Below are 14,305 nucleotides of genomic sequence, written 5' to 3' on the forward strand. Positions count from 1 at the left end.
GGGGGGGGCCCCAGGGGCCTCCTGAGACAGCCGACCAGCAGTGCCAGAAGCAAAGCCCTACAGAAAGCTTCCTGAGGCCGCGAGCTCTGCTGTGAAAGGCTCACATCAGCCAGGTGGCAAGAAGCCGCTGGCGGCTCCGCCGGTGAGAGGCAGCCGAGACCCACACCGGCCACAGCCTCGCTGCTCCGTAAGGAACCTTCCGGCTGGCACCCGGTGAGAGGCCGAGCAAGCAGGGTGGGCCGCACTCGCTGCTGTCCACTACAGGCTGTGCAGCGTAGACACCAGTGATCTCCCCGCCACCACCCAGGCTACCGCCTGGCTCCCCAAACAGGACGATCGGGGATGCGACGCAGGACCGGCCTCAGAGGCCGGGTGGGCACGGTGACCGCACTGGGCCTCCTCAAGTGCTGGGGCCATCCGTTAACCTGTTTCTACATCTTTATTTTCACTACTGGCGACAGAACTGCATTTCTGTGCGTTTTTCAACCTTTCCGTGAAAACACGGCAGATAAGATGCCAACCACCCTGCTTCTGCCTAGACCAACTCCTCGAAGACACAGCCGCGGCAGGGGAAGCTCCCACAGGACACCTCCAGGCCCCACGGGCAGGACTCCCGCTTGCTGCAGCAGCAGTGGGCACGGTGACCAGAGACCGAGCTGCCCAGCTCGCTCAATGCTCCCTGAGGGCCGACCAGCCGGAAGGAAGGGAAAGAGAGAGCGAGGGGAGGGGGGAGGCCGGGTAGAAACCCAGAAAAGAAAGATGCTAACGAGCGAAGGAGGCTTCACACATCCTCCAGCTGGGCCGCGCGCCTCGCACAGGGTTCCTTCCTGCGCCCGTGCCCGGCCCGAGACCCCCGGTCCTTTTGGGCCGGTACCGTGCCTGCCGAAGGCGGGATCGGAATCTCTGTCCATGTAAGTCATCGGCAGGTGCCGCAGGCGAAGTACCCTGCTCCGCGGCCGCCCTTGGCATCGTTCACACCTACCCACGGGGCCGGGACGGGCAGGGAGGCGTCCCTGCCAGCTGCAGCCAGCTCCAGGAGGGGCACCGGGCGGCAACTCCCGGGGCGTCTGGCTCGGACTTACAGGAGGGGGTGGGCAGGGTGGGGCACATCACATCTCCTCCACGTGTTGGTGTTTGGGCTTTTGTTTGGAAAAAGGCTGAACCGATGTTTGCAGCTCCTCCACAAGAGTTAAGTGACACACAAGGGTGCAGCGATCTTTCTGCATTCCAAAATGACCGCTTAGCAGAACTCCGTCCGAGGTGAACAAGAGAAAGTGATTAGGGTCCAAAGAGTGAGCTACCCAGCGTGTTAGTAGTTAGAGTGAGAACCTGGAAAACAGCGAAAAAGCCATTTAGTCTGACCGGGGGCGCCGCCCTGAGCAGCCGAGGAGGAACGCGACTCCCTCTCGGTCTCTCTGCGTCTCTGTCTCTGTGTCTCTCTCCTGGACTGTCTGTCTCTCCTTGTCTCCGTCTCTCTCCGTCTCTGTGTCTGTTTCTTTGACTGTTTTTTGTCTCTGTGTCTCTCCCTGTCTCATCTGTCTCTCCTTGTCTCTGTCTCTCTCTCTCCTTGACTCTGTCCCTCTCTCTCTCCCACGCACACACACACCACGTGCACACAGCAGGAGTCTCGGGAGCAGAGACCAGAAGCAGGAAAGTGCCGGCCCGGAAGCCCGTTCTGGGAATCACAGAAGCGTCAGGGAAGAAGGAAGCGGGGGACGGAGCGCAGGCCCCAGGCGACGTGGCACCGGAAGAGCGGAGTCGGGGGCTCTAACCCCGGCCCGCGGCGCCGCCCACAGCTCAAGAGCAGGGAGCCCCCGGGGGGGCCGAGTGTCTCCAAACGAAGGGATCTGTGTTCACTCTAACTCGGAAATCTTGCGGCGTGCTGTGGGACGCCAGAAGAACCCCTACAAGGCAGAGCGCACGGATGAATCTTTGGAAAAATCACAAGGTTCAGAACAGTTCGAGTCCTCAGATGGCGGAGAGCGCCGCTCGGAGCGAGCGATCCGGGGCGCGCAGAGAGCACGGAGGCGGAGGTGAGGTGGAGCCAGAAATGGGAGCCGGATGCGCAGCGTCAGGCCCGCGTGCGGAGCAGGTCCTGGTGCTACTAAGACTCCCGGGCCGCACGGGAGGGCGACAGGGCTCATCCCGCGTCCACCGTATCTACTGCCAGTCTGGAACAAGAAAGCAAACACCCCCGTGTCAGTCAGGCTCCGGACCGCGGCCGGCTCGCGGACGCTCCTGCGGGAGCCGCGGCAGCGCCAGAAACCTGCGGGGCCCCGCTCAGAGGCCGGCCGGCGGAAGGAGGGGCGCTCCGCGCCGGTGCCCGCGAAGCCCCCGGCAGCGCGGCCGCGGCGGGACCCGCCTGGCACACGAGGGCGGCCGCGGGGCCCCCGCGGACCACTCCCCCGACGGCGCGCCCGATCGGCAGCTCAGCCCCGGGCCCGGCGCGCTCCCGGCTCGCCTCCTCGCGCCGCGACCGGACCCCGGTGCCCCCCGCACCGCACCGCACCGCACGCGGGAGACGAGCTCCGTCCGCCGTCCACGAAGCCCCCGCGCGGCCGCACGTCGCTCAGAAACAAAACAGGCTTTGACAAATTATTTTCAAAGGACCGGCTCGGTATCCACCCATCCAAATACAAGCACGTGAACACAGAATTTCTATAAAATTAGTTAAAGATGCAATCAAGGTAGAACTTACAAACCATCACTTGGGCAACAAAAAGAATTCAACCGTGCGCCGCGGAGCAGGAAGCGCGACCCCTCGCCCGCACCAGAAACCACACTGACGCTCGGGCGGCCGAAGGCGCTCCCGCGTCTCGATGTGACGGGTGGACCAGCACGCACCCCAGGCCTCGGTCCGCGGCGAGAGCCCAGAGGACAGGCACGTCCAGTCCCACCTCCGGGAAGAGGCGACAGAGGCACAGCCAGCGTCCTCGCGCGACGCAAGGGTGACAGCGGTCTAGCAGAACTGGCGGGGCCTCCTCGGCTTTCGTCTGGAGGGGACACGGAGGCTGTGCCAGAACACAGGCCGCCTCCCTCCAACCCAGCACAGGGGAGACCCCGAAAGAGCCACTACCGCGGCACGTGAGCGGGAACCTCCCGGTGAATTCGACAAATTTAAGTTGCAAAAGCTCAGCAGTGACACGACCTCGCGTCATTTCCGCAGACAGCGGTCCTCCCCCTACACGCGCCCACAGAGACACAGAACAGTGAGAAACGTCACCACGTGCTTTGAGCAACTGCCCAAAGGGGCGCCTGGAGCCCATGGGCAGGCCCCTCGCAGCCCCGGGCGCGCGCCACCGGCACCCCCCCCCCCCCCCCCGCCCCGCGCACGTCCCTCCGGGCGGGCTCCATGAGCCAGACGCCGCCGCGCACGCGCCATCGGGTTCCCGGGGGTGCACGGGGCGTGCAACGCTCCCCCCCCCCCCCCCCGCCCCCAGCCAGCCCGTGACGGCGCCACCCTGGAGGACGCTGCGGCGTCTGGCTTCTCGTCTGGGGATAAAGAGGCCCCTGGACGGTCGGCTGCGAACGAGGGCCCAGCCGCTCCGCGACACCCTGGGGGAGAGAAGGCGGCGCCGTGGCGCTCCGTGGCATTTACCTGTGTCCAGGCGCTTTCCCGGGGACCCCTCCTCCACCTCGGAGTCGCCGCAGGTGCTCCGCGACCTTTTTCTTGGCTGCAGAAGAGTCTCCAACCTCGGAAGGACTACAGACAAAAAGGTTTTGGTCCCTAGCTGAGGAGAAGTTGGCTGGGTTTCAGTGTTCTTGGCAGACTTTGGGGGGCTTACACTTTTCGATTTGCAGAAGAGAACAGAAGTGCGTCTGTTTACATCGCTTGATGGCTCCGCCACCGCGGAGGCCGCCGCCGCCGGCGCATCGCCACTACTGGCGAGGGTGGGCTCTGGAGGGTGTCCGATTACCAGTGCGCTCTGAGTGCAAGTGCTATGTGATTCATTATCAAATGTGACTCTTTTGAATAGTTTACTCTGCTCTGGGTTCAGTTCTACTGGTTTGAGGGTTGGTGGTTCTGAATTAGTCTCCGAGTTTGAAGGAAGAGGTAATGCATCTGATGGTTCAAGTTTAGGGGGAGATTTATCTCCTGAAAAAATTATAAATAAAGTGATTTTTGAAAACTGATAATTATAAAATCTATTATAAAACTTACTACAAATGTGAAGTCCACCAAAACACTAATTCAATTAGGAAACAAAGCATCACACATACTGTCTGCAAGCAGTGAAGGGCCCGTCGGGTCACACTGTGTGCGCTTCCCTAACACCAAAGACTGCGGTGGCCTGGCGCCCCGGGTCCGGGTGCGCAGGTGTAGAAAGCTCCTCTCTGAAAACAACTGTGAACGACTCCGTCACATATGTCGACAGTAACACATCATTCGAGTTCATGACAATTTCTGCGACCAACAATTCACTTACCTTGAGGAAGAAAAACAGTTCACTCAACTAGGGAGTCTAACACGGCATTCCCACACAGTCCTGACCTGGGTCACGCGGTCAGCAAACAGGAGGACACGAGCGTGTCCGTGTGATTTCTGACCGGGGTGTCCTAAGTCGATGATAAACCCATCTGAGGAGTGGCGAGTGGCTGTGAACGGCTCAGGGAAGCAGGAAAACCCGCACTCAGCTCTCCAGATCCTTCACCCTCTATGCCACGTTCTGCCATGTTCTACTCTGGGCAGTTTTTCTAGAATCTGACTTTAAAACTAAGAAGTCTTTAGAAGATGACTATTTTAGCCTCATTTAAAAGGCTTCTTGACGCTACCGACATAAACACAAGAAGCCTGAAAAGCCCAGAGAACACGACTTCATCACCTGGCCCTGGGAGGTCGGTCTGCTGGCCACCAGGGCCCGGAGAGGAGGCCCTCCGGCGGCGGCGAGGCAGGCTGGCCGGCAAGGGCACAGCCTCTAGGACCAGCCGCTGCCTGGGGCTACAAGACACGTGACCTACAACCAAGAATAACAATTCATACGATCTAAGTCGATATATTATCACTAGGTATAGTTTTTATTTCGTTGAACCTGCAAACTGCCCCAAGGCCACTTGAAAAAATACAAGTCAGTACATCCAATCCAGCCATCCTGAAAACGGGAAGCTACTAAGTTCCGCTTCCGTCTCAGCAAACGTTTTGAGAATCCTCCCTTAACAATGTGACAGGTGCCTCAGCTCTGCGGGGCCACTCGAAGCTTGCCGGGCACGTCACAGGTGACCCAAACACCACGGGAGCACGTCCTCAGCAGAAAGCCGTATAAAGGGTCCGTGGCCGCACCGCTGCCCAGCAAACCGCGAGGCACGCTGGCGTGAAGTGAGAGCCTTCCTGCTCGTCACTTCAAAGTCACCAACAGGTTTAGGCAAACAGCATTTACAAACCCCCCACCCGCAGGGGGCGCTCAGCAAACGGGACCCGCATGGCACAAAGAGCTGCTCCCGGAAAGCTGCTCCCACAACCGGGAGCCGGGGCGGGGCACTCTCACGAGGAGCCTCGGCCACCCCTTCCCCGCGCACCGCCTCGGCTCACCCGCCACCTCCCGTCCCCGCCTCCAGCCTCTCCTGGGGCCCGCACACCAGGCCCCGTCCTGACCCTGCACCAGAGCACCTGCCCCCTCCCTGCGGCCGATGTCCTCGGCGACACCAGGCGGTGACCGCTAGAGGCCGAGGGAGCGTCGTCCCTCGCCAGGCTCTCCGGGCCCCTCTTCACGAGCCATCTCCACGCTACCAGTTGGGACTCCCATCCTGGCTCAGGCCCCCGGCCTGCCTGCTCCTGCCTGGGCAGCACCACCCCAAGTGCCCACGTCCCTGCCAGGCACACAGGGGCCCTGGACCGCCGAGGTCACCCACACCTTCTCCAGCCTCTCATGCTAGGCCCATACTGGGCGTTCTCCTGCCCTCGCGTCCCTCGCCAGGAGCAAAGGTCGAGGCCTCATCAGAAGGGCCTCCCTACCCCTCCTTCTACCCAAAGGCAGCCTGGGGCACAGCCATGACCACTCTGCTTGTCCATCGTCCCTGCTCTGCGGTCGGCCTGGGCAGCTCACTGGAAGCATCTCTGGGGTATGAACGGGGCAGGCGGAGGGGGCCAGGGGTCAAGGGCCACTCAGATGACCAGGTACAAACACCGCCACCTCCAGCTGCGAGACCCAGGTGGGTCGCTGAGCCCCTGAGCCTCACTTTCCTCATCTGTACGGTGAGACAGAAGACAGCACCGGTGCCTGGTGAACCCCACGGCACCCCATCAGCCAACACCCTGCGCTGCCCGGCCCTTCAGAGGCGGCATCCCAGTCAGGACCCTGAGCAGAAACCATACTGGAGTTCGTAACAAGTATGAACGTGGGGCACCTGGGGGGGGGGGGGGCCCAGTCAGGTGAGCGTCCGACTCTTGATTTCAGTTCAGGCCATGAGCTCCCGGTTCGTGAACTAGAGCCCTGTGTCAGGCTCTTGTGCTGAGATTCTCTCTCTCTCGTGCTCTCTCTCGAACAAACAAACTTTTGAAAAAATAACAAATACGAATGTTCTCACGAAAGCTCACGGGCTGCTAAGAATTGTATCATCTTACTGCATCTGAGAGATGCTCAATTACCTTCTAGAATGAACTCTATCCACCTCTCCGTTTGTAAACCTAAGCGGCCACTCATTCACAACACAACGGCTCCCCGTTCAGGACGCCTACTTGAAACTAGCTACTCCGGAAAAATCAGCAAAAACGCAGTTCCGTCTGCAAGACCAGCTGTTCCCCGGCAACACCGACCGAACGCGTCTGCATCGAAGCCACGGGAAGCTCGGGAAGACTCCAGTGTGAAGCATCGGCCGCTTCCGACCCACAACCGCGCGCCATCTGACCAGCACCCCTGCCTCGGGCTTCCTCCGCTCGCGATCCCAGAGGGAAGAAAGCAAAAGACACAACACCGCAGACCAAGGGAGACCTCTCGCAAACGCGACGGGGCCCTCGCACGCTCCAGTGTCACTCGTGTAGGGAAAGCAGGGCCCCGCAAAGCGCAACCCTGCGGCCGAGCAGAACCCCGGCTGCATCTTCGGGAAGAGAGAAAGGCACGGCCTTGGCCCGTGACGACAGAGCTCAAAGTACGGCCTAGATCCCAGTGACGGGACACGAGAGCCCCGGTCGGCGGCTCGGTGACAGCGCCCTGAGCCCTGCCAGCCCCACAGCTCGTCCTCCCAAAGCCGCGGTCTTCACTGCTCTGCACCCAGCCAGTCACCTGGAACCAGACTCCGGGTAGAAGCGGGCCAAGCGCCCCGAGCAGCTCACGAGCCCACCGGCGCCTTGACGGGGCCTGCGGCAGGGACGGGGCCCACCCAGCTGCGCCATCGGCACGGAGAGCCGAGGCCGGGGCCCTGGCCCCAGAACGGGGGGTGGGAGGAAGGGCTACGCCCCCGGGGACCCCCTTCAGAGGGGGCGCCTCGGCGGGCCCGACCCAGGCACGACCCCCGCCCAGTTACGACACAGACCGCGTCCTGAGGTGTGCGGATGCCACCGGCGTCCCGCACCTGGTCTCTCGGAAGACGCTTGCTTCTGGCCTCACGGGAAGGATGGCGAGCTGCCCTCTACCCCCGCTCACGGTGTCTGCCCTGCCCGTCTTCTCCAACTTCCGCGGGAGGACCCCCCCACCCCCGTCCAGAGGCCCTGCTGCTTCCTCAGGGCCTCCCTGAAGGCGGCCTCGTCCTCCCCAGCACCCTTCCCCCCAGCCACGAGGGAGACACCCTTTCTGCGTGTTTACGCACTTTTAACAAGAGACCTGATGCTCCACACGGATTCCAGGCCGTCTTTTGTTAGACCTCACCGCCGTCTTCCTTCAGAATGACCCCGGCACCACAGAGCAGCAAACGTGGGCTGCAGTGGGGGGCGCCCGCCCGGTGGGGACCCCGAGCCGTGCACCGAGACGGCCGGACGACTGGGGAAGACACCGCGTCCGGACCAGCCCTCCCGACGACCATGAATGACCGGTCGACAAGCTTTCCCCCAACTCACTCTGTTCAGGGCAAGTAACGTGCCAAGAGTGGTTTTTCCACGACGAGCGAAAGAGCAGCTCAGCCGGAGCGCCTGTCGGGCAGCGGGAGGGGGTGGACAGAAGGGAGGAAGATACACACCCCACTGCAGGCCTAAGGACTGCGGCTGCCCTGACCCCCAAGGGCAATGGGGGTGCCAACGGGGCGGGGGGGGGGGGCAAAGCCCCTGCGAGCAAGTGCTCAGACCTGTCCTTCCTTCCCCGGCGAAGAACGCAGCCCCTCCTCTTGTCCCCCACAAGGGAGGACCGAGAGCCTACATCTGTCACTCGGGGGGCCCAGGCCAAGGCCCTGTGAGCGGAAACAAACCAGGCCTGGTGTGAGGGGAAGCCGCACAAGTCTCAGCTGTGCGCACAAGCGGCCACTCCCAGGAGAAAGAGGAGCTCGAGGGCTGGAGCCGCCCCGCGGGGCAGCGCCACAGGGGGACCGGGTCAGGTTCAGGGGGACGGAAGGTCATCACCAACGGCCCCCTCCTGGGACTGGCTGCACGCGGGGCCGCCCCCGCCGACAGACGCCCACGGCCCGCGTAAGCCCTTTTCCCACGAGCCAACTAGAACAACTTCGCGCGCCTGTCCCGCTGCTCTTGCGGTCCGAGTTTGGACGCGCCGAGAGAAAGCTCGGACTCTGAGCCGAACCGCCAGCAGCGTGGTGTGAGATCTCACTGCGCCTTCCCTTCCGGGACACCGAACGGGGCGGACTCTAAGATCAGGAGAGCGCAGGACAGCGAGGAGCTGCTTCTAGCAGGTTCCACCAGGTTCCAGGTGCTCAAACCACTGACGGCGCGTGTCCCGAGCACAAGGCCCGCCACCTACAGCCACCTGGGCGGAGGCTCACGTGAGCACCGGGGGGGACGCGCTTCTTCCCAACTACTTCCTATCCACGGACCCGTCCCCAGTGTCCAGCTCCTCTCCCGGACGTACGCCCCCGTTAAGGTCGCCAGCTGTCACCGCTGTGTGTGTGACACGTCGGAGGCCCACCAGGCAGCTCCAGGTCAGCTCCCCGCTCCCTGGCGACGGCGTGTGCGTCACCGTCCACCCTTTGGACGCCAGAGGGGAGGATTCACGTGACAGTGGCATCACGGCCCTCTCGGGAGCTGCTACGACCAACAAAAACAGCCATCACTCTTGTCACAGAAGCCACGTCTACCCTACAACCATTCTGGGAGGCGTACGAGGCCTAAACCACCGTTTCTAAATAGTCTTTCAGCAACGAGTTGGAAAAAGAGGGCTTATTCTGGGTCTTCAACTTTGTGACCACCTAAAGGCCGAGATGCAGCACGGTGGCACCGACTGTGACAGGAAACCAGCCCGGTGGGGACCCCGGGCAGGGAGGGACGGACACTGAGCGTGTGCTTACCTTCCTCCCCCGTCTCCTGCCCCAGCTGAGCACTTTCCTCTTCAAAGCTTCCAATACCTGATTCCGCGGGCGGGGGCTGGCTGTGCTGCTGGCTCAGCTTGTTCCGAAGGACCGCGATCTCCTTTTTCAGGAGCTTGGCCCGCTTGCTCCGAGACCCGCTGGACTTCATGGCGCACGTGAGGTCCAGCTTGTCCAGCAGCTCCCTTAGCTGCTCCTCTAGGACCATGTGGGCCCTGTTGGCTGGGTTCAGCAACCTGTCCACTGAAGTCGAAGGACACCCCGTCAGTCATCGGCTACCGGTGCCCCCCGAGACCACCTCGCCAGCACAGGCCCTGCCCGCGGGGAGCCCCACAAGCCCCTCCACGCTCACTCCAAACCCGCGACGGGCACTGCCACAGGGAGACCAGCTTTCACCCCGTGGCTGTCCGGACTCCCCTGGAGGAAAGCTCGTACGCCTGTGGCTGGCTGGCCAGGCACACAGGGCCACAGTGCGCGGAAGGAGGGCTAGCGCCTCTCCCGGCGCGCGCCCGAACCACGCTGTCTGGTGAAGACCGGTGGAAGAGGCCCACCAGGGCCGCCCCCGAGGGAGGCGGGCTCCGCTGACCACAAGCCCGGGGCCACCCGTGCAGACTCTGTTTGGCCACCGCAGCTCCTGTCTGAGCTCACCTCTGGACCCAGACCGCCGTGTGGCTCTACTAAAACTGGGCCACGCCATACGCTGGTAGTTTTCCATTTCGGGCACGTTTACTACAAAAATCCCTAGGGTTCTTGGTTTCAACAAAACGACAAAACTTATGAAGCACAAAATTACCTTAGATCAGTGAAAGGTGGCCAAGAAAGAAACCACTCTTTAGATCTAAGATAAAACGGGGAGCGAGAGGGAGACAGAAGCCACGGCACAACCACCAGGAGCAAGCGGCACCTTCCTCCACAAACAAGTGTTGCTAAAATATCTGTGCTTTTCACGAAGTAACAAGACACCAGTACCGTGAAATAAATACGTAAGGAAGCCTGAAGCACAACAAGCCGGCTTGCAGCCCTGCTGTCTCCAGCACCACTTCACAAATGACAGAGCCTCAAAACCATTCACGTAAACAAAAATCACGTCCTTTGAAGCCCTAAAGATAACGGCCTGGCCTGTGGGCGTCGGCACGGCGGGAAATCGGCCGCTGCCCAAGCAGACTGGATGTGACGTGCATCCCGCTAGCTCGGCCATCTCCCCGCACGAACGCTGAGGAGACACATTAGGACTTCTCAGCCATGAACTTACCCCTAGTGAAACCTGACTGTCAGACTTTTGCTGAAGAAACACCAGTCACCCACTCGCCCGTCTCCTCAAAGACCCGATCCGCGGCAGCCTGCGAGCCCCTTCTTATTCCAGGGAGGTGGCCTAGCGGCTGCGGCGTGATGGCCAGAGCAAGGCACAGGGACCAGCCCCCGTCCCCAAGGACGGGAACAAGTGAACAGACAGACCACCGTGCCGCACCTGGGCCACACGCCCGCGCTCGGAAGCCCGCGCGGCCGGAGTCCAGCGGGCTCGGCACACGGCCACTCCTGAGGCCTTTCCTCAGCCACAGGCATCCTCGGAAGCAGACTGGGGCCCGCCCAGGGTGCAAACCCCAGCTGACCTGCTTCTCGGCCTGTAGCAGGCAGACCTAGGCTGTCCCCACTGCCCACACGGGTCCCTCTAGGTTCCTGAAATGTGCCCGCTGGGAACAGAAAGGTGCTAGGCGTGCAAAATACACAGCACGTGGTAAAGACAAAGTAAACGCCCGTGAAAAATATGCTCGGCAATTTTTACGTGGATGGCGTGCTAAAAAAGCACGGTACTTCGGGAGCGCTGGGTTAAAAACACGTCTAGGAAGTCAATTCCTTCCCCTCCTCACAAGGCTACTAACAAACGTGCAGTACGCGTGCGGCCCGCGCGCTAGCCCCGCCGGGCCTCGCGGACACAGCCTGCGGGGAAGGACACTCGCCCGCCTGCGCCCGCGCCCGGGGCTGGTGCTTACCGTCTTCCCAGGAGAAAGGCCGCCGAGGGGCCGCAGCAGGCCGCTCGGGCAGGTGCATCCCCGAGGCCTCCTCGAAGCCGATGCTGTCGGCCTGGCGCCTGGCCTGCCTCAGAACAACACCGCCCTGATCGCGCAGCCTCACGGCGGCTCTATAAAACACCGTGTCCTTGGCATTGTACTTCATGCAGTTATCTACAATGAGATTAAAATCCTCCTCAAACTCAGTGAGGTGTCTATACCCTTGAGCTTCTAACCGTTTCCTCATTGTGGCAAAGTCCATGGGATGTTTAATGTGATCCAAATAATCTGGTACCTAATTTCAGGGAGGAAAAATAATCGTTTACAAACAAAGAAGGACGCTTATTCATCCTACACAAGCAATACACCCGCCACGTAACACACGAGACACGCGCACGCACACGCGCACGGCCCTGGGGACTCTCGCACCCCCGGGGGCGGCGCCGACAGGCGCCACGTATAGACCCCACGTCCCGCCAGGGGCCCCGCTCACTCAAGCTCCTTAAACCCAACACACGGCAACCGGTGCGCTCATCTGCGCGGACAGCCGCCAACCGGCTGCTGCCCGGCTGCTCGCGGAGAGGCGACTTTCACCTCTCGTTTTCACTGTCTTAACGAGACAGAGCTTAAACCCACGTCCAGTAGAAACCGACGCCTAGCAGCTGAGCAGGCTAAGGCGCTACCTAGGGAACGGGTACCGGAGAAGCCGCGGGGCGACCCCGACGCCAGCGCGTGAGCACCCACCTCCTTCAGGCTCACCGGCTGGGCGAATATCCGAGCCGGGTCCTTCTCCTGCAGCTGGTCCAGCACGGAGCGCAGCAGCACCGTGAGCGGCGTCAGCCGCAGCTCCAGGGCCATCTGCTCTACCTTCACCTGCGAACACGGCCCGCGGTCACGCGGTCGCGCTCCCCGCACCGCCCGCCGGGGAAGGCCGCGCCCCACCCCCCACCGCGGCCTCTCCCCAGGCGCGCCCCGCGCGGTGCCCCCCGCCCCCGGCCGCCTCCAGGCTGGGGGCCGACGCCCCCCCTCGTCCCGCCGCCCGGAAGCCCTCACGCTGCCCGCGGGGACCCCGCGAGGGGCGCCGGGCCTCACCTGCTCCCGCTTGAGCTTCTCCCGCTTGCGCAGGAGCTCGATCAGCAGCCGCGCGCGCTCCAGGTCGTGCCGCAGCCGCTGCCAGTACTTCAGCTTCTCTTTGGCAGCTTGAATCTCCTCGTCGTTTTCTCTCTGAGGAAATTAACCGGAAGTCGGCCTCAGACCCTCCCGGGGGAGCCGCCGACCGTGCCGGCCCCGCGAGCCGGCCGGGGCGCCCACCCAGCGCGGACTCGCCCCGCGGAGCGCCACGGGGTCTCCGCGGGCCAAAGGGGCGTCTGCCGGCCCCGCTGGGCCAGGGGGAGCCCCCACGCGCGCGCGCACGGACACGGGCATCCCGACCCCGGCACCGGAGCAGGGGTCATGGGAAACCGGGAGTGGCCGGGACAGCCCGGGGAGCAGAGCCCGGGGCCGAGACTGCTGCAGGGGAGTGGGGGGGCGCCCACGCCCAACGGCTCTGAAACCGGCGGCCCGTGGTCGCCACTCGGTGCTTCCTTGGAGGAACACACGTGCCACCGACCTCAGACGACCATCCCTACTCCGGCGTCTTCAAACACAGAAACGCCACCTCCAAAACGCAAAGAGGCGGAAGGCGGCAGACAGCACACCGACGGCAGCCCTGCCCGGCGCACCTCCGACCGCAGCGCCAGGAAGAAACGCTCGGGCTACGACACCAGACAGGGCCACCAGTGAGCAGGCCCGTGGCAGCCGAGGACGTCCCCGTGACGGCCAGAGAGGACTTCCCCGCACGGGGGTTGGGGGGACACTCCACCTCCAGAAAGTTACAACCCAAGGCCCCCCGTGCTCCCCCATCCAAGTGTCCCTCACTGCCTGGCCCGGCGCCGGGCCCTCCTCCAGGCTCCCCCGCAGCCCACCCTTCCCTCCCTGTCCCTCGAGGTCTGCCCAGGCCGAAGGGCCACCGTCTGCTCCTGCGGCGGCCTCCTGTCCTCACCTACAGACCCCACCTTCCACCGCGGCACACGGCGAGCACCACCACGTGCCAGGAGCTGAGACCCCTCTCGGTCTGTGCCTCAGCTGAAGATCACAGCTCTCGGGCAGGCCCGGGGCAGGCGGCGGAGGAAGAGGTGGTCGGGGCGTGGCGAGGGCACCCCTCCACCTGTCCCCGAACCTCAGCTCCACTAAGACGCTCCCATCTGTCCCCATGCGGGCTTCCAACAGCTGCCTGGGGCCTCCAGGCCACAGCAGCCCAGGACGCCTACTGCAACCGCATACGTGTGACCTGGGCCGAGAGAAAGTCCCCACCTCGGCTGGCATCACCTCACCATTCCTGCGGACGGACGCACACCCACGGCCTCGGGCAGGGTGCTCACCATCAGATTCCGGAGCGTGTTCCACGCTCATCGAACCCCCTCCTCGCTCTCTCTGGACCACTCTGCCCCTGGAGTCCCCCCCACCCAGACAGAGCTAAAGCAGCACACCCACCAGGCAGGGCTCCATCCCCTGGATGCCCCTCCCTCCTTGTCCGAGCGCAGAGCACCTGCCTCTGAGGCCACAAGCACGGGGCTGCGACACGATGCCCCAACCACAGGGCCTGTGGGCAGACGACCATCAACCAGGCTACGCAGACTCTCCCCACTAGCAAGGGGACAAGAAGGCTGGGCCGGAGCCTCCCCTCCAGGCGCTCTCTGGCTCTAGGGGGAGGCCGCCTCACCATCCATCCGCCAGATGCGAATCACAGAACCTCTTTTAATGTTACTGGAGTCTCAGGTGGGGGTGCGTGGTTGGCTCAGGCAGAAGAGCGTGCGACTCTTGATCTCGGGGTCGTGAGTTCAAGCCCCACGTTGGGTGTA

The 14,305-nt window shown here is 63.0% G+C and overlaps 1 protein-coding gene across 3 annotated transcripts in view; it reads right to left on the reverse strand.

Annotated features, from left to right (window-relative positions):
• Window positions 1-1,469: 1,469 nt before the first annotated feature.
• The window catches only part of BRD1 (bromodomain containing 1), a 31,885-nt gene continuing 19,049 nt past the window's right edge, over window positions 1,470-14,305 (reverse strand). Inside the window, exons 3-9 of one of the 3 annotated variants that reach the window (XM_049626551.1) lie at window positions 12,498-12,629; window positions 12,150-12,278; window positions 11,388-11,700; window positions 9,379-9,639; window positions 3,786-4,096; window positions 3,599-3,703; window positions 1,470-2,171 (exon numbers count right to left, since the gene is read on the reverse strand). In XM_049626551.1, the coding sequence (XP_049482508.1) occupies window positions 1,905-2,171; window positions 3,599-3,703; window positions 3,786-4,096; window positions 9,379-9,639; window positions 11,388-11,700; window positions 12,150-12,278; window positions 12,498-12,629 (1,518 nt within the window). In that variant the 3' untranslated portion in view covers window positions 1,470-1,904. The remainder of the gene's footprint in view (window positions 2,172-3,598; window positions 3,704-3,785; window positions 4,097-9,378; window positions 9,640-11,387; window positions 11,701-12,149; window positions 12,279-12,497; window positions 12,630-14,305) is intronic. The other 2 variants (XM_049626553.1, XM_049626552.1) reach the window with 2 other exon arrangements.

Source organism: Panthera uncia, chromosome B4 (genome assembly GCF_023721935.1).
Source record: "Panthera uncia isolate 11264 chromosome B4, Puncia_PCG_1.0, whole genome shotgun sequence".
In the NCBI taxonomy this organism is placed as follows: domain Eukaryota; kingdom Metazoa; phylum Chordata; class Mammalia; order Carnivora; family Felidae; genus Panthera; species Panthera uncia.